Consider the following 19,128-nt stretch of genomic DNA (forward strand, 5'->3'; position numbering starts at 1 on the left):
TGGTACCTGCCTGAGTGTGTGGTGCCCTCCGGGGCTTCCAGGCCAAACCAGAATAAATGCTGTTTATTTTGCAACGAAGTATCATAAACCTATTTAAGGGAACATTGAGCATATTTTCAGAAGTGGCTCATCAGACATGCAATTCTGCCACCCCCCACTTGGCATGTTTGTGGACACTTCCCGCTCACGCTTGGACCTCTCCCTGTGACAGTGGTCACTGAATTGAACAAGTGTGTCCACTTTTCATTAACTGGGGTGTCTTCCTTGAGGATAACGTGTGGTCTGCTCTTGGAACTGTCATGGTGTTCACACAGTGTCTCGGGATAGAGAATCCACCATCTTTACGGGTTCCTCCACCAACTGATGGGAACACCTGAGGAATGGCAGGGCAGGGCGGTGGCAGTTCATGACCTCAGAGTTTCTGCTTGCTTACTTTGCTTTCTTGTCATTTTCCACTCTTAATGTCATGGTGCCACACTTGTCTTCAGAACAAACAGCATCTCCCTCATCAGCATCTTCAGTAACAAAACACTATCCCTTGTGCTATAATTCTAAGATACGTCATAGTCAGCATCCAACTTACTAATTTGCTTAGTGTCCTTCTCCCATGACAAGGAAGCACTCAGCAAGGCCCTCATTCCCATGCTAGTCAGATGAGGAGGTGGACAAAAGCCTGGGGACTGTGGGAAAAAAAATGACTACAAGCTAGAACACTCGGATCGAATACCTCAGGGGCAATTGCTGCTGGTCCTCCCCATCACAGATATGGACAGCTGGGGCCACAGGAAGCTCTGGGCCAGTGCTTTGCCCAAGGTTGTCCAGGAAAGGCCTTCCCAAGATACTTAGAGGTTGCCTGCCTCAGAAAGCACTGACTTTGACACCAACTAAATCTCTCACCATCAGAAAGACACCTCCACTCACAGTGGGCCTTGGTCCTGCCTGAAGCATGCCAAGAGCTCCTCTGGAATCACACACACACACACACACACACACACACACACACACACACACATACACACACACTTTACCATTTCCCCCAGCCGGTGTGGTCCAATCCCATCCCTGTATCACAGCAGTGATGGCTGGAGCAGTAGCCTTAACACAAATCTTTTACCAGGCTCAGCACTCAATTAGCTCATGTGGCACGTGGTCAGACCCCCTGGAGGCCCCAAGAGAGAGCTCATTACAAGCGATGGCACATCTGTGCCTGAGAGGCCCTGGGGAATTAGCTCTGCACTGTGATTTACGGCCTCTTCTCTTTGTCCTTCCCTGAAGGAGACAAGATTGTTGGACCCCCAGAGAAGAGTGCACCTTGGGTGGCATGTGGCTGTCTCCTGGAAAGCCTTAGCCACCTCCTGGCCTCTATAGTCCCATAGCAAGTCCCCTTGCTCCTAGGGCAGGCCCTCCTGTGACTTAGGCAGTTTGGCTCCTTGACCCCCACCTTGCCTCTCACTCTGGTTTCCAGCACACCCGAGAGGGTGGGGGAGTCCTGCTGCCCGGCTGGCTTGGATACAGCTGTGGAAGGGACTGGCTGCCCAAAGCCAGAGGAGAGGGGGCTGGCCCAGGAGATAAGGTCAGGGCTCAGATTTGTTTGGAACACAACACCTCATCGAACACCACACCCATGAGCAGCCAACTGCCACCTTGACAGGAGTATCCAGTCCCTCCTACCACTGTGATTTGTGGAAAAGTACCTGACTCTCATTTGTGGCCCTGTGGACCTTCCTTCTCCACAGCTGTATCCAAAGATGTATCCACCTTCCCACTCTCTGTGACTGTCCGACCATCTGCCCCCTTGGTCATTGTTCAGGTCGTGGCCTGGACCACTCTAGCATCCTAGGCATCTTAATGAGGTAGTCCTGAGGTCAGTGCAGCCTCTTCCCCCATCCAGTGCCTGGCAGGGCAAAGCTAACTCTCCAGCTCAGTCAGTTGCCCTCTTTGAGGTCACCCCATGTATGGGCAAGCAGGGATCTATGAACGCATCTGTGAATCTGTGAATCTCTGGGAAGCAGGGGAGACAGAGAATATCCCTCCCTGTACTCGGCATGCCAGCTCTCAGAGGCTCTTCACACACCCTGCCTTGGAGAGTGAGGGCAGTTTCTTCTCTCAGAACCTCAGTGAAAACATGGGAAAGAACTTCCCAGTCCAAGGTTCCCTCCTCACCCCTCCTTCTGGAGATGCTGCTCCTGACAGCCTGGATTGACCTTAATACCCAGTGAGCTATAGGAAGACAGGCTTGTGATAGAGACCAACACCCCTTACAGTTCGTGTGGCTGGAAGAATGAGCCACAGGCCACAGGTGCTGCAGAACAGGCTCCTGGATGCTGCTGGCAGCGTTTTCCTCCAGAGAAGGTAGAGTCAGTCCAGCCGAATCATGAGAGAAACTGGATGGCAAAATCTTCAGTTCATTCCATTCCCCTGGAAGCGGCTATATATATCAAAGCAAAGGGCTTGTAAAAAAGAAGAGAACTGGAGTGAGGCGGTGGGATGGAGCGCAGGGTGGGCAGAAGATGCCTGGCCAGATTCAGCAGAGCTGGGGAAAGAACAAGGGACCCCGACCTCTATGGCCAGTCTCAGGGGCTCACCCTTCGCTGACACCTGGACCCCTCCAGCCCTTTCTGCTGCTTGGGTGGTTTCCTGACAAGAGGCCGAGGGCAGACTTCCATCCTGCCTCCGACCGGACCCTCTTTCTAGCCCACCTTCAGCTCCCGGCTGTTCTTAGTCCCAGAGCCACCTGTGTGCTGTTCGCAAACGGAGGCCTGCCTCAGAGCTCCCCTCCCTGGCCCAGTTGTGTATTAGGGTCTTTTGCTGGGGAGTGTTCCTCCCTGTTCCCCATCCTCTTCCCCTGTTCTGCATCCTCTTCCTCACTTCCTTTCTTACCAACTGTTGGGAGCAGGAAGGTCTCAGATGAAGCCTCCACATACTGTTCTGTTTTTGTTTAGAGACAGTGTCATCTTTGTGGTTCTGGCCCTGGCTAGCCTTGAACTCACAAAGATGCACCTACCTCTGCCTCCTGGCTGCTGAGAGTAAAGGGATGGACTGCCACCTAGCTTCTGGAACCCTTTGGAACCCACTGCTCTGGCATATGTTTTGGTTATTTAATCACCTTTTTTCAGTCCCAGAGCACACAGAACATGGGCCCTTTATTCACAAGGGACCTGGAGTGGGCAGCATGGGCCCTAGCCTGGTCCACACTGACCTTCACTGGAAAGGGAGTCAAGGCAGGTGGCAGCAATTGAGCAGGTAGGTGATGAAAGGAAAAGGCCTCTGCCTCAGGACCTGCACCCCCTCCCCTCCCTCGGGTCAATACCCTTCTCCCTGTACAGGATCCTGGCCAGGCCTGGGGTCTACAACACCCTTAGTCCTCTGCTGCCGCTGTGGGGGTAGGGCACTAGAGGGCGCTGGAGAGAGGGACACCCATTTTCTCTTTTTGTTGGCTTTAAGTAACCCCAGAACATCCTTGTGGTCCTCTTCAAAAGTCCTAGAAAAAGTCCAAGAAATAGTGAAGGGCGGGTTCCAGCTTAGGGAATCCTTCGGGGCGTTTGTACCCCACCTCTTCCCTTTTATCCCCAGCCGGGGGAGTGCTGTCAGAAGTTGGACAGCTGTAGGGACTCAGCGATCGCCCCCGTCCTCCACACCGGTGAAAGCGCCCCAGTCCTCAGCCTAGAACCCTGCTTGCTGAGGCACTCACAGACATTTTGGGAAGTGTTCACACCTGTGCACAGAACAAAGGGCGGCTAAGACTCCAGTTCAGAGTAGGCGAGCCCAGGGCAGGACAGCCAGCCGCGGCTGCCTCCAGCAGCTCTAGTCAACCCTTCCAGGCTGGGGTCTCACCGGCGCATTTGGCTTTCTTAAGGCGCAGTGTCCATAGTGTCTGGGCGCCTTTCATGCTTGCACTGTGACAGCTGTTCCCTTCCACGAACCCTCTGACAAGGCAACCTCTGGGAGACACCCTTCCACTCTAGGTGGGTTGCCTATTCTCCACGCCCGCACTACTTCCTAAGTTCCATTCCCTAACTAAGTTCCCTGTAGTGGGAAGGGGACCTGGAAGCTGTAGTTAGCTACCTTCAGGGCACTCACCCAAGACAGGGCCACGAGGCACACAACAGATGTGTAGACTAAGTGCCCTAAGTGCTGAATGGCAAACAGTTTTCCGACCCGAGCTAAGTTTGCGCCTACAGTCTTCCTCATCAGACATTTTCTTCAAGACCGGGAGATGGCGAACCTCTCCATAGCCACAAGGAAGGAGGCTCCAGGGATCGCATCTCCGTGGGCGGGCTGAAGGCTCCAGCGCCTTCTGACCGGTTGGTGTGCGCCGAGGGGTGGGGACTGGGAGGTGGGCAATCACCTTTGGCCCAACCCAGAGGGCACAACCTGGGGGTACAGGAGGAGCTCCTGCAGGTGGGAACTCTGTGGGAAGGAGACAGTTTAGCCCCTCTATTCTGGCCAGCTGCGCTGGGGGAATATTTTGTGCCCAGCCTTTTCAGGGGTAAGAAGTGCCCCCCATCCCCACCCCCGCGCGCGCTCGCGCCGGGATGCGCTAGGTAGGACAGAGCGCCTGCAGAGAGGGATGCAACTCATTCCAGCCCTCAACCCGTACTCCAGCTTTATTCATCCAGCACACTGGCCTCACCGCACCCGGAGTCTGTGATCCCAGGGAGAGCAATGCAATGTGTATCCAGACAGAGCGCAGGTTTCGGACCCAGTGGAGTGGGCCGGGAGGCGTACACAGATCCAGGCAGCTGCATCTTTCGATTCCCAGCTTTAACCAGGCTGGGACAGGCCTACGAGAAAATCCAGAGTACGAGAGGGGAACTGCCGCACTCCTCTTGCCTCACAGCCGGGGCTCCGCGAGCATGAGCATGCGAAAGGCCAGGGCACACCTGCCCTGTCTCGCGGTGCACCTCCCAGAACACTCCCTCCCCCCCCCCCCGAGGATCCGTGCTATTCCTAGCCCGCTCCTATGTCCAGGGTCTGCTTAGAGTAGGGTAGGAGGTTTCAGCACCTCCCACTAGACCGGCCCGGCATTCTGCCGCCCCACCTTCATGCTGCTCTCAGCTCTGGGTCCCTCTTCGCAAGAGCTCGAGTCTCTGGACTCCATCGTGGTCTCCTGTGAGCCCAGGAAAGTCCACACTCTACCATGGCCTGTCCTTCCGATGGCCAGATCCTCGGAGTGCATCGCGATCGTAATCAAAGTGGAGCGAAAGCGAGGCAAAGCGCTGCTCTAAAGGCTGGGTACCATCAGCAGCCAGGGGACCAGAGGGCGGTGTGCTCCGCACTGGAGGGAACTCAGCTCCCGCTGGTCGCTGGCGGCGCCCAATCCGATCCTGAGAGTGCAGATTGAGCCTAGGAAGCCCGTACACTGAAACCTCTAGGCGCTAGGGGCCACGGGAATTTGGGTGAGGATCCCACGCTCCAGGTCTTTCACGAGTCAGGGGCGACCACAGAACTTATTTCCAGTTCCCGCCATAAAATGGCGTTCCAAGCCTTGACCTGTTGGAGACCCGTGGCGTCAAGGCCCGGACACTCACCGTAAAAAAACGAAAATGAACTTCTAAGAAGACCAGCGAGAACGGACGTTGAGGCCCCTCCATGGAGCCACCCGGAACACTTTCTTCCATGACACAAAAACCCCGGAGACCAGGGCAAAAAGGGAAAGTCGTTATTAGCAAACTGCTCCACAAAGGCACAGGGCCTCTGCCTAGATCCCCGGGACAGGAAACAGTCGGTTCTGTCTCCACAGGCTGTATCACAATCACTAGGTATTACAAGGTTAACCGGAAGCACCACCCAAGAGAAGGAAAGTGCAACCTTCTCACGGCCCGCCTTGCTCCGCTCTAGCCCACTACAATTTCAGTTAACCCTTCAGCAATTCTATGGAGTGAGAGGCCCTGTACTAGAAAAGGAATTAGGGCCAAGTGGACCCCACAGGTCAGTCTATAGCTCCTACTCTGCCCTCTAGACTGCAAGCGCACACCCATCTTAAGTCACTGAATGTGGGGATCTTTTCGTCTTGGACCTTGAATTCCGAGGCCGCTGCATCCTGGGCCTCGCTGCCTAAGCCTCTGAGGCTCGCTGGAAAGCCGCGGGCATGCGAATCCTGGTCCTGGGTCTCAAAGTCTGGCTCAAGTAACCTCCCAGAAGAATGCCTAATAATCAGAAAACCTCGAGAAGGCCGGACCTCTTCCCAATACCCCATCCAACTTCAACGAGTTCGAGTTCGGAACCGCGGGGCTGGGCAATTTATTCTAATAGGCATGTGCGTAGTACCAGGGCCACGGTCCTTGCCCCGACATTGCCTGGAGTCAATTGTCAGTTGAGGGATTTTGGTAGATCCGAGAGAGCCAAATCTAGCCATTTGCTCACTAGACTCCACCCTTTTGTGTTCAAGAAAATGATACCCACAAGTTCACTCCAGCTGGCACCACCACAAGCTGGGAGGCTAAAAAGCCACAGTACGGGGCTTGGGCCCTGGTCCCGGATGGAGCCCCCTGACCCGTGGCGTCCAGCCTTCCCAGGCTCTTCCCTGAACTGGGCATACTGAGCCTGCGGAGTGGATCTTGAAATCTACATTCTTTCGGTCGATAAAATATGTTCTCGTATTTTTTCCTGATTTTCTCATTAAAACCTTTGCCTAACTAAACTCCCATCCAACGGGATTTATTTCATCTCTGGGGAGATAAATCAGGGGGCAAATTTACAGCCCCGGAGGCACCTGCCGCGCTAATGGGCCCTTCATGGAGTGCATGGCCGGCGGGGGCGCGCGCAGACGGGCGGGACGTTGGCCAATGGCCTGGTCGCCAGTGCCTACAGCCAATCAGCGCGCGCGCCGCGCCCAGGCCCCGCGGTTATCAGTGCGTCCGTCCCGCGCGGCGCCGCTCCGACCGGCCCCGGAGCAGCCGCCGCCACCGCCGATCCTAGTATCCCTGCCTTCTCTCTGACCGCTGCCCATTCCGTGCAGCAGCCATCGGTCCTCCCGCTTTCCTGCGGGGGCCGTCGGCGTCCGTCTGAACGCGTTCCACGCGTCCCAGTGCAGCCGGCGCCCGTCGGTGCCGCGCTCAAACTTCCCGAGTCGGAGGGCGCGGGCGGTGGCAGCGGGGCCCGGATGGGAGCCCGGGTCGGCGGCGGCGGCGCCCATGGACGCTAACCGGCCGGGCGCGTTTGTGCTGAGCAGCGCGCCGCTGGCCGCGCTGCACAACATGGCTGAGATGAAGACGTCGCTGTTCCCCTATGCGCTGCAGGGCCCGGCCGGCTTCAAGGCGCCCGCCCTAGGCAGCCTTGGCGCGCAGTTGCCTCTAGGCACTCCGCACGGCATCAGCGACATCCTGGGACGGCCGGTGGGCGCAGCGGGTGGCGGCCTCCTGGGAGGCCTGCCCCGCCTCAACGGGCTCGCCTCGTCTGCAGGTGTCTACTTCGGGCCCGCGGCAGCAGTGGCACGGGGCTACCCCAAACCGCTGGCGGAATTGCCTGGGCGCCCGCCCATCTTCTGGCCGGGAGTGGTGCAGGGCTCTCCCTGGAGGGACCCGCGCCTGGCCGGCTCGGGTAAGTGACCCGCGCGGGATGCGGTGAGGAGCGGGGCTGGGCGCGGGCCGCGGACTGCGCTCACCGGCTCTTCTTCGCAGCCCAAGCCGGCGGGATCCTGGACAAGGATGGCAAGAAGAAACACTCGCGGCCGACTTTCTCGGGCCAGCAGATCTTCGCGCTGGAGAAGACTTTCGAGCAGACCAAGTACCTGGCAGGCCCAGAGCGCGCGCGGCTTGCCTACTCTCTGGGAATGACCGAGAGCCAGGTGAAGGTGAGCTCGAATGGGCCGGGGTCCAGCAGTATTGACGCGGGCCCAGAGCCCGCGTCCTGCGAACGGCGGGAGAGCGGCCATTCGGCTGCGGCCCGACCGCGGAAAGCGCTGATGCCAGGCGGGTCCAGAGTGCTGGTCTGGTGTGGCGAGCCTCGGTGCCCGCCTGATGGTCCCTCCCTAACCCCCCAGGTGTGGTTCCAGAATCGGCGGACCAAGTGGCGCAAGCGGCACGCGGCAGAGATGGCGTCGGCTAAAAAGAAGCAGGACTCGGATGCCGAGAAGCTGAAGGTGGGTGGCTCAGACGTGGAGGACGATGACGAGTACAACCGGCCCCTGGACCCCAACTCCGACGACGAGAAGATCACGCGGCTTCTCAAAAAGCACAAACCCTCGAACTTGGCGCTGGTTAGCCCGTGCGGCGGCAGCGCGGGGGACGCCTTGTGAGGACGAGGCCAGGCCAGAGAACCCAGGAACCGGGGTGCGCGGCATGCCCCGACGCCAGCCGCCCAGCCGCAGTGTGTATATATATTTTTACAGAATAAGTTATAAAGCGGACATTGGCGCGGCCTCGGCGTGAGGCGCGGAGCGCGGGGTTTGGGCCGTTCACTTTGTATAATCAATAAATTATTTAACACGTCCCCGTCGGAGCCGTGGCTCCCAAGGCTGCACATCGTGTTTCTTCCTTACGGAGCTGGCGCCAGCGGGCGGGCAGGCAGCAGCACCCTCCAGATCCCACCTAGCCTGTTCCCCCTGTGGGCGCCAGGGCCTGGCGCAGGGGGGCGCGACAGTGCTTGATGACGACCCAGGGCCCGTGTGCGCGTTGGGTTCAGAGGCTGAGCGCATGGTGATGGTCCCAGAGCGCACGCACGGTGATGGCAGCTTTCAGGAGCACGGAAGTGGTGAGACTTGAGCGTCTGGAGCCCAGGCCGAGCAAAGGCAGTTTCCACCGCCCCGGGAAGGGAAGGACACCGCAGTGTAGTGCTTGAAGGAGCGGGACCAGCAGGGAACTCAGTGGAAGAGACCCCAGGTATGATTTCCATTTCCCGTGGCCAGAGACATGGCATCCGCTGCACCCCTACCTGAGATGTACAGTGCTGGGTGTCCTTGACTCAAATGAATGAAGTTGGGGCAGACATTAACTAAACCACACTTGAAGGGGGGCCCAAAGTCCAGCAAGGCTTGTCCCCATTGCAAGCAGTGTGCACCCTCGCGCTATTTTTTTTTTTAAAAATTTCTTTCTTTTTTTGCAAGCTGGGGCAATGAGTGTGCCCTGTTATTTAGTGCCCTTGTCCTGGTTCGGGTAAATCAGCACTGTCTCAAGCGTGGGCTGCGTTCTGTCACAAGTATTTCATAATCATTATCCCGTTTAGCCAGAATTCCAGGTATTTTGAATATAATTACTTACTAAACTCCAGCTGTAGGTAATAAGGCTCGGGGCTCTGCACCCTGCTGGGCCCCAGGCTACCAGTGTTAACAGACTTTCCTTGGGAGAAAGCATGATTTTAAGGAGGACTGCAGAGTCGGTGTGAGAATCCTGCCCCATAGCTCACAGCCTTCAGCCTGTGTCAGCAGCCCTGACACCCACCACTGGTTTCTCAGAGGGCCCTCAACTAGGGTCACTTCCGACCAGCAGCCCACCACTGTCACTTCTACCTGAGCTAGCCCGTCTGTAAGACCAGTGGCTCAGGCTCAGCCAGGGAAGAGCCTGCACCCATTTCGCCCTAGGACTTTTCAGGGCTACAATTCCCTGTAGTGGAAAAACCCATCTTCAGCTTCAGTCTCCTCCACACTCCACAGCTGCACCTTAATGTACTGAACGTTATGTGTGGGATTTCAACACAAGCTAATCATAAGATTTCTATTGTAGGGCATTTAAAAATATTTATTAGAACCATGAAAAGCTTTTCTTTTGTTTTGCCTTTTGTGATGTGGCTCCATCAACCAAAGTCACACGCTTCTTTCGATTTCTTTAAAAGGGAGCAGCACTTTTTTTTTTCTTTCTTAAATGGGGCAGTGTGTTGTTTCTGTGTTGCTTCTCGGCCAAAGTTCAGAGCAGAGAAATTTTGTTGAAGGTTTTGTTCAAAGCAAAAGAACAGTGTTTGTATAATTCCATTTAAAATAGTGAGGGGCCAGCCTTTTTACACTACAGTAAAAAGTCTAAGAGGTGATTTTTCTGAGAGCTTGGTGCCCTGTGGCAGAATGGACATTGAAATTCCCAGAATCCGAGTAGGGCAGAGCAAACCGGGCACAAAGGAGGCCACTCCTGGGCACTTAGCATTTCAAAGGCATGGGAGAGTGAAGCAAGAGACAGAGCAGCAGGAACTGTTTTTCACCATGATCAATTTTATTGCTTAGGAACCGAGCAGTCACTTCCAGAGGCCTTCGGAGGAAGGACCCACAGCTGGAACCCACAGACAACCGCTGCGGACATGGCACATTGGCAAGCAGCGACCATGGCAGTCACAGACCCGACCCTGGCATCAAGGACACAGGCTGGCCTTCGGTGATTTCTAGGGAAACCGACATTAACTCGCGCCTCCGCCCCATCCAGGAACTGTAGTGTTCAGAAGTAAATCAATAAAAGCACGCTGTGTTTCCTCAGCAGGCTCCGCAGGCGCCTTCCGTGGTACTCAGTGCTGGGTGCGAGTAAGGGCAACAGGTTGTGCCCAGCATCACCCATCGCTTCTCTGCCACGTTTACACACAGCCCATGCTAGAAGCGATCTGTGGGAAGTGGACGAGGCTACTTCTAATTCTCCCACGAGATTATGGTTTTAATGTAGGATACTTGGCACCATAAAACGGTAACAAAAGACAGACAAAACGGTTTACAAAATTCTTAAAAGGTACACCCAGGCTAGCTATAAACTTCACATTCAGTTCTTAATATTACACAGAAAAAGGCAGAAGAGTGACGAGCTGCTAGTCCAGGCATGCTGCAGGGGCCCCTCTCCCCTGGGCACTTGCTAGGTCTTGTCTCAGGAACCTGTGCTGACTGCTGATGGACTCACCATTCAACTAGACTGCGGTTCTGCCTGTTCAGGACACTCGTGCACTCATACTGGAAAGTATATTCAGCATAAGTTTTGGTAAGATTTATAAATTATTTTTAAAAAGTATATATTTATATGTATTTATATATATAAAAATGGAAAGCAGCTGCAGTGTGATTCAGACGCCATGTAACATGGCAGTAGAGTCAGACCTCGGGGCCTCGGGCTTGAGCACACACGGCAGCCTTGCTGCCTGGGCTAGTGCCCGGCACACTCCTCCTGGCAGAGAGGGACGCTGGACACCTGGGGCTGTAAATGGAGAAGCTTCCTCCACAGACAATCGTTAAAAATGGAAAACTGTGAAGTCTAAAATACAGGCGCTCGGCTGTCTGTTAGAGTTTTGGCAATAGGACTGTGGCTTGATTAAACCCAATATGTCTACAATGTCACGTGACAGACACGACAGTGAGGTATGTGAGGCTTTCCGGAGGTCCGGAGGCTGAAGCGAAGTGTGGGGCCGGCCGTCTAGCAGGTGATGCTTGGGCGGGTTCCGACACAGCTGTTAGGAGGATGAGTTCGATACACTGCTACAGGGAGGTCTCTCGAGGGTCCTCTCATGGCGCTGGCACCTCTTCCCTGGAGTGGAATTAACAATTTGTTAAAGGATCAAACACACCAGGAAAGCTGCAGAAAGGAGAGCAAGGAGGAGCCATATTTACCACCACGTCACTGCACGACACAACACTTGTGCACATGGGCATGAGGTTTACCTGCCCCAGGTGCGATTCGGAAGGCCAGGAACACCGGCTGCAGTGGGAGAAAAGGGAGAGGTCAGCATGTGCAGGCTGCAGCCCACCGCCCCTGGACTCGGCCCTCATGTCTCCTGAGTATCTGGCACTGAGTCCAGAGGAGATGAAGGCAGTCGTGCGTACAAAGCAGGAATTGAGACAGTTAGCTTGGACCTGGGAGCTAAGAGCTGGGCCATGAAAGGACCCACACAAGCCCTTTCTGCTTATAAGGAGGATAGGTTCCAGATCGGAATCAGTGTAAGGGACATTGGAGTACGTTCTAAATGCAGAGGAATGTATGCACCCATGACTAGGGCATGCAGTGTCCTACCTCAGAGCATGTGGATACGGAGGATGTGGACTTGTCTAATGTGACTGAGATTTGTCACCTGGCCTCAGTGTCACTGGGGATGGTGGGCCACTCTGGGTTCAGGGATAGCCACACTTGGGAAGTCTGTGCAGAGGGTCAATGCACACACACCTGGTCTGTGAGACATGCATTACCACACTCTGACAGGAGTGAGCTCAGCATGGGAAGGCCAGGAACATAGTCCCAATGTAGACTCAAGAAGCAGCCTTCAATCATAACCAGCTGGCGACATGATGTTTTTTACACACAGTGAGATTATCTTCTGTTATGACTGATCATTTCTTTTCCTGCTTACTCATCCACACATCCTTTGGTATTTTATTAAAACTCAATTAACTACATTAACTTTGTTTGCTTGGTAAAGCCAGACTAAAGGAGACGATATGATGCCCCCCCCTCCAGGGGTTCAGCCCCTGGACCCCAGCAACACACTGCAACATCACCTTGTGGTCTCCCATGCAGACATTAGGCCCGATGTGGTCGTAGGTGGCAACTTTCTCCTCGCTCTCTGACTGGAAGCAAACAGAGAGGGGTGTGTAGGAAGGCTGAGGCAATCTGCAGTCCTGCCAGGAGGGGACAGGCAGGGGCTTTGGGGTAGCCTTGGGATCAGAGAAGGGAGGGGCTGTTGCAGGAAGACCTTGGGGGCTGTGCTACATCTCAGCATGTGGCTGGCTCTTCTGCCAGAGAGGAATCCTGCCTCTAGAGAGGGGTGGCAGGTCAGCCTAGCAGTTGGGACTCCCCTAGGTCTCTTCTGCCGGTCCACTGGCCGGCACAGAGCCCCTAGCCCTGTAATTAGTGCCACTCAAAGCTTCCTTTCTAAGGGTGTGTCCTTATCTGAGTAGCTCATCTGTTTCCCATTTTCCCTATTTACACTTGCTTCTGAAAGCCTGCTTTATTAACCTAGAGCACGCCGTCCAAGGCCACGTATGCATATTAATTGACTGTTCCCTGTACTTCCTGGCAGACCCTTGGCTTTGGGTTTGAAGGCAGAGGTTTTGTCAATGCTAATCAGTCAGTCAACTCTGACCAGGCTGTAGTTTTATACCCGCAGCTGAAGCATCTACAACGATAAAGTTAAAACTGACTTATCTTTAATGCAGTAGGAAGCTTAAGGTCAGATTTACTTTCCAGCACGGTTGCCTGCCAGAAAGTATGAAAACATAACCTTCAGCACCGCATGCATGAACACTCGCCCATCTTTCAGGCGCATGTGGCCGACTCCTCAGAAGTGGAGAAACATCCATCAAATGCTGCATGGTAATTTACAAAGGCAGCATAAAATCGTGGGTTTTCAGCTGCATAATCTTTGGACAGATAAACAAATGACAGAGGGGCTCAGACAGGATGCAGGCACACCTCACTGAGCATTCGTCACTGAGGCTCCCAGGCACCACACCGCTTGGCGTTTTAGGGTTCAGGAAGCAGAACAGAACATGATGAGGGCACCAGCGCATGGCATGATGGATGGTATCGGGGAGGCGGCCTGAGGCACTCTGGAGGTAGCTTACTGTGAGCCCTAGAGACTCCAGCCCCTGCAGGCAGAAGCTCTCCTAAGAGCTTTATTCTCAGTTAGATAAAGGGCAGAGCTTGGTCTGCCCCCGTGGCTCTGAAGTATGAATTCTGGGTCGGGAGACCCAGAGACGTGAGCGCATGTAAACAGGTTCCACTGCTGCCTTCCTGAAGTTGTGCATAGCACCCTACATGACCTCCCAGGATCCTGGCAGCTTTCTGATCACTAATCAAAGTGCACTTATCTTAGGGACCTTCCCACAAGGTGCACTTTGATGATCTTAACTGTTTTCTCGGTGGATGACATCAGTTTCTTCTGTCCAGCTCAGTCCCATGGAGAGGCGGAGGCTGCCCCCGTGGCAAACTGGGTGGTTCTAATTCTTGTACTTCTATCTCAGGGGAGACAGGAAGGCCCAGGTCACAGGTAATGTAGCTTCAGGCTGCCGAGTGGCCTTTCCTCAGAGATGGCCCTGGGTCATTGGGCACACTGCGGCACAGGCCCCACTCATGAGACTAGAAGGCTGCTGCAGATCCAAGAGGCTTCTGGCCAACACCCTTCCTCAGTTCCAGCATGCCTGCCTGCAAACTCCTCTCCAAGGCCAGGGCAGGAACACCAGCTGCACCCAGTGTGTTCACCCAGGAGTGGAGAAAAGTCTGGGATCTGGAGGACAGTGGCTACACAGCAAAGACCAGCAGAGCCTCAGGTAGAGGACGGCAGGGCTATCCCACAAGCTGGGGGAGGGTTTCTTGAGGACCACAAGTGTGTGGGTGGGTGTTTGGCACAGGGACAGCCAGTGGCAGCTCACAGGGTCTACAATGCAATCTAGCAGCACAGTGGAGGTGGGAATCCATGAGGGGCTCCTCCCTCCCCCGCACAGGACTCCAGCAGGAGGATGGAGCAGTGGAGCACACACACACACACACACACACACACACACACACACACACACACACACACCCAGCCCACTGGAGGCACTTCTCTCACTGCCTCCTCACCAAGGACCCACACATCACTCAGTCTGACTGTGGCTCTGCACACACTCAGCCTCCAACTGCTGTCCCTGCATGAGTCTACCCTTTCCACTGTTAGATCTGCATGGATGGGGCTGAGCTAATTCAGATGTTGGTACTTTTCAAAACATGCAATTTACATGTAAAATATGGAAGCAGAAAATAATAGGAAATCTGAAAACCCTCCCTATCTGTAACTTGAGCACATTACCCCTCCATCCTGATCCTGCTGAGCCCAGCTGCAAACTGTTTTTGCTTTACATAACCTATGAACCCCCACAAGAACACAAAACACCATGCAATAAATTATGTTTAGTCCCTGCTCCAAGCAGGGTGTTTGTGCTAGCTGAGAGGTGGCTAAGCACTTCCCTTCCACTCATCTTACAATCGACTGAATGTGCTACTGAAATGTCCCCAGGCTGGGTACTCCTTCTTCATGGCTAGCCCAGGGCTCCCTCTTACCTTAAGAACCAGCTCCTTGGCAGACAGGGACATGAGGATTCGATCACACCATGCAGGGCATCTTGTGTTCATATACTGCTCTCCCTGGCTGGAGTCCTCACTATACGGGTAGCTGTGAAGACACAGGAACAAAGCGTCAACTGCACTCTGGTCCCAGAAATCCTCCAAGTTCTGAAGGGGAGGGTGTGCTGCTATCCAGGAAAGAATGCACACAGTGAGGTTTCTAGAATATAAAGCCAAACTTGAAACCCAAGTGTCCCCATCAAACTTAGTTCTCCCTACATATACCTACAGATTGTGTGGGTCAGGCTGGCTGCTTCCTATATTATACCCCTTACTCACATAGGCCTTGGCATTCATGGCCTGAGCCTTGTGGAGAGGCCACCTACCTCCTGTACCTGCCACCCAGGGGACCTATCAATTCACCATAGTTGTAAAACAATAACCCCCACACACATGGGGACACTTGCTGGACTGCACTGCAGAATGAATTCCATGTAGAACTGGCTGGAGAAGAGCCTTTCCCAGAATTTGGCTGGCCCAGGTGTTTGCATATCCACACTCTACATGGTTTTCAGACCATTAAGACTCTCTTTCAAAGTGCAATATGTTTTCTCAGGTCAATTTCAGAGCACCAGGCTAATGCTCAAATGTTCCTGTTGACTCCAGCTGAGAAGAGAATGTGACTGTGGCTGTCAGGCCACTTACCAGTTGGTGATTGTGGGAAGGGGCTTATGCTACCAGCAGGCCTGGCCCCACTTCCACTGACCTAAGAGAGCTGGGGAGCTAATATCTCCCTGGAATTCAACCATCTAAAGCTGGAAGATGCTGCATGAGGCATGTATCCTTCGTAGAATCCATGGCTTGTGATCTTTGTCTTTTGTAGGAATTACCACTTTACCTGATTAAATTGATCTCAAATTAGGCTAAAAACAAAGTCTATGTAATTCCTGCACATTATACCATTTTAAAGAACGTAAAATTTCCCACACTTTCTTTTTCGGGAAGAGCAAAAGGCCAATGACCAATCCCATTTCTGTACATCACAGTGACAATGACCTTGTTCAAGTGCTCCTCAGTCCACCCAAGACATAGGCTGAGTCAGAGGAACATCTCACTGTGACCACACACGTTAACAGGCCACCCCAAGCAGTGTTGTGAACTACAAAATGAACTACATGGTCTTCCTGGCTTCCATGATAGTGAACAAACACGGTGGTCTCTTTCAAAGAGAGAAAGCCTCACAGTGAGTATAACCAGTATGGTGGAGGCTGGAATGAAAAAAGCAAGGCTCAGCCAGCATGGGACTGATAAAGCCACAGGGCTGTGCAGTTGAATCCTCCTCTTGTGGCTCTATTGTAACAGGAAGCTCACTGCTTTAACCAGATGCAGGGCACCATGACTTGAGGCCCCTCTCAACTTGCACATGCACTGCAATAGAGTCTCCATGGAAACAGAACACTCACTCACTGGCCATCCCAGTGGTCCAGCAGGTGCTGGCCAGCTGGTTCTTCTACACGGGCTATGTGGATTCAGGAGTGAGACCTCCGCAGGCAGAGTACCTTTGTTTGTGCCTACTGCCATAGTCTGGCCTTGGCACTGTCTTCAGAGGAGAGGTTCGGTGTTCAGCTAAATGTCTAACAGTAGCCCAGTGATGCTCAACTTAAAAGGTATCACTGGGAGGTGCCAACTTGGAAACAGGATTGAACCAAGCATGCTATCAGTTTAAAATAAAAACTAAAATTATATTTACTAATATGGGACATGTGCAATAGTGTGTGTGTGTGTGTGTGTGTGTGTGTGTGTGTGTGTGTGTGTGTGTTTAGGCCAGAGGACAACTTGTGAGAGTTGGTTCTCTCTTTCCATCATGCAGGTCCTGGGAATTGAATTCAGGTCACCAGGCTTGGCAGCAAGTGCTCTTACCTGCTCAGTCATTTCATTGGCCCTCTTAGTTTTTTTTCTTTTTTGTTTTGATTCGTTTTGTTTTTGAGGCAGGGTCTCCTGTATTCCAGGATGCCCTTAAACTGCATAGTCAAGGATGACCTTGACCTCCTGCCTCTACCTCCCAAGTGTTGGGATTACAAGTGTCCATCACCATGCTTTGTACTTAGCATGCTCTTAGAAGTCATCATCTCATGTCTGCTAACATGCTAACAGTTCTGACATGGTTCTTTTTTTTTTTTTTTTTTTGGGTTTTTTGAGACAGGGTTTCTCTGTGTAGCTTTGCGCCTTTCCTGGATCTCGCTCTGTAGACCAGGCTGGCCTCAAACTCACAGAGATCCGCCTGCCTCTGCCTCCCAAGTGCTGGGATTAAAGGCGTGCACCACCACCACCCGGCTCTGACACGGTTCTTAACCACAGGTCACCATCCATGGAAGCCCTGTGTCCTGGAGACCTTACTGGATGTTCTACTGCTAGTCCAGGACCAGAGTCTAGTGAAAACAGAGTTCTGGGTTTGGGTATTATAAGTGACTTGCCAGTGAGTCTGTAAATGTGAAATTTCCATCCCCCAGGCACAGTGAATAGTATGAGAACGTGTGCAGACCTACACAGTCAGAACAAGCAGGAGGCAAGGAAAAACCCTTCTGTCACCAGGGATGGGATCTGCAGGTGGTCGGTGATCAGACATTCTAGGCTCCATGAGTTACAGAAGAGAACAGCGGGAGAGACAGGGATTGAGGCTCTCTGTATCTCTCAATACTGTCTATGCTTAACAAGTTCTGGGGGGCCCATGTTCCCTTGGATCCTATGGGACTCAGAGCAAACTCTGGTTGGAGAAGGGTGAGGGGAGTGCCCTCAGCTCCACAGCCTGAGGGTGCTCTGCAACATCCAAAATATAAAAGCAGGAAGTTCTGATCCAGACAGGTCTAGAGGCCAACATTGGGTATGGAGCCATTCCATCTTGTATTCAGGGGTCAGGGGCTGCCCAGCTGAGTGCAAGGCCTGGATGTGGCTGCATGTGGATGATTAATGCAAGCAGGGCTGTGCATGCAGACTTATCTGGAAGCAAACCTAAAAGGGGTGGGAGGCAGGGCAAACCAACCCTATCTCAGCTCCGTACAGCTCCGGGAATAATCGTCATAATTAATTGCAGTGCTGATAAAATTAACAATTGCCCACCTGTGCTTCCTCCACGCTGCCTCCCTTCCTCTTCGCCCCTCGAACTCTGTCAGGATGTGGGCAGCGCCCCTTTGCTGGCTGTTTGCTTGCAGCCAGCCTGGCTCGGGTGACAAGGCTAGGCTCAAGACCTGGGAGGGCTAGGCTTGGATAGTGTTGCCATGGCCGCCATGACCCACTGTGGGAAGCACAAAGCCTGTTGTGTTTGAGACTCCTACAGTGTAGGCCTAGGGTGGTGGTGGAAAGCAGTGTAACTCATGCCTTCAACTCTTGGCCCTTCTTGGACTACACGAAAACAAGCATAAGAAGGTCACTGGGTAGTACTGAGGTGTAGTACCGAGGCTGTCCTCAGACTGGGGAGGGTGGAAGGGCTGAACCCCATTGTGCCAGGCAGGGAGCCTCTCTGCTTTCACCTGGCGAAATGTCACCTGTTCTCGGTCCCTGCTCTGCTTTTGATGTTGGTTACACAGCACATCAAAGGTACTGGCATCAAGGGCAACTTAGCCCTGATGCGTGTGTGTCACAGAAGGAATTTCATTAGGGACACATCTACATGCACTGAGGTCTAGAGACATAACGAACAGACACCAGGTTTCAAAGATACCAGTTGCTATTAAAATGTCTGAAAAGGGAGGAGCACTCGAGGCTAAAGCCAAAGGAAAAGAACAGAGCTCCAGAATCATGACCAATTCTGAAACGTTAAGTAGAAGATCCCAGCAGCTGAGGTGCCCAGGAGTGTCCTGGTGGCTGGAGGTGTGAGGCTGGAGCCTGCCCTGGTTTCCTTTGCTATGGCTTCAGGGGCAGCTTGCTCATACTAGATCTCAGGTGACCACAGCTTGCATGCAAGGCTTTTCTGTCTACTGGTTCACTGACTGTCCCCACATTGCATTGACTTTCTGTAACCAGGACCCCATGACAGCCTGGTCCCATAGCCTCTTTGTTCCCTGACTGGGTTACAAGTCACGGATACAAGCCCTATTTCTAGATTTTTGGCCAATGTGACCAGTGGCACTTCCAATGCTGAACTTACTGGAGCTGAAACATCCATGTTATAAACATGCGTGCCATTTCAAAATATTGATCT

General features: G+C 53.4%; 2 protein-coding genes across 3 annotated transcripts in view; one reads left to right on the forward strand and one right to left on the reverse strand.

Annotated features, from left to right (window-relative positions):
• Positions 1–6,863: 6,863 nt before the first annotated feature.
• Positions 6,864–8,433, forward strand: Nkx6-2 (NK6 homeobox 2). Its single transcript, XM_052714265.1, has 3 exons — positions 6,864–7,542; positions 7,623–7,795; positions 7,985–8,433. The coding sequence occupies exons 1-3, from the start codon at positions 7,137–7,139 to the stop codon at positions 8,237–8,239; spliced, it is 834 nt and encodes a 277-aa protein (XP_052570225.1). The 5' UTR covers positions 6,864–7,136; the 3' UTR covers positions 8,240–8,433.
• Positions 8,434–10,118: 1,685 nt separating this feature from the next.
• Inpp5a (inositol polyphosphate-5-phosphatase A) overlaps positions 10,119–19,128 on the reverse strand; it is a 200,388-nt gene continuing 191,378 nt past the window's right edge. Inside the window, exons 13-16 of one of the 2 annotated variants that reach the window (XM_052714263.1) lie at positions 14,928–15,039; positions 12,389–12,457; positions 11,558–11,594; positions 10,119–11,423 (exon numbers count right to left, since the gene is read on the reverse strand). In XM_052714263.1, coding sequence (XP_052570223.1) covers positions 11,350–11,423; positions 11,558–11,594; positions 12,389–12,457; positions 14,928–15,039 — 292 coding nt within the window. In that variant the 3' untranslated portion in view covers positions 10,119–11,349. Of the gene's footprint in view, positions 11,424–11,506; positions 11,595–12,388; positions 12,458–14,927; positions 15,040–19,128 lie in introns of both variants that reach the window. The other variant, XM_052714264.1, reaches the window with a different exon arrangement.

The sequence above is a fragment of the Peromyscus californicus genome, unplaced genomic scaffold, assembly GCF_007827085.1.
Source record: "Peromyscus californicus insignis strain IS unplaced genomic scaffold, ASM782708v3 Scaffold_4__1_contigs__length_199733344, whole genome shotgun sequence".
Classification (NCBI taxonomy): domain Eukaryota; kingdom Metazoa; phylum Chordata; class Mammalia; order Rodentia; family Cricetidae; genus Peromyscus; species Peromyscus californicus.

Coding starts and splice junctions, on each gene's coding strand:
- Nkx6-2 (XM_052714265.1), top strand. CDS start 7,137: ATGGACGCTAACCGGCCGGGCGCGTTTGTGCTGAGCAGCGCGCCGCTG. Junction 7,543..7,622: donor CCCGCGCCTGGCCGGCTCGG/GTAAGTGACCCG, acceptor TCTTCTTCGCAG/CCCAAGCCGGCGGGATCCTG. Junction 7,796..7,984: donor TGACCGAGAGCCAGGTGAAG/GTGAGCTCGAAT, acceptor CTAACCCCCCAG/GTGTGGTTCCAGAATCGGCG.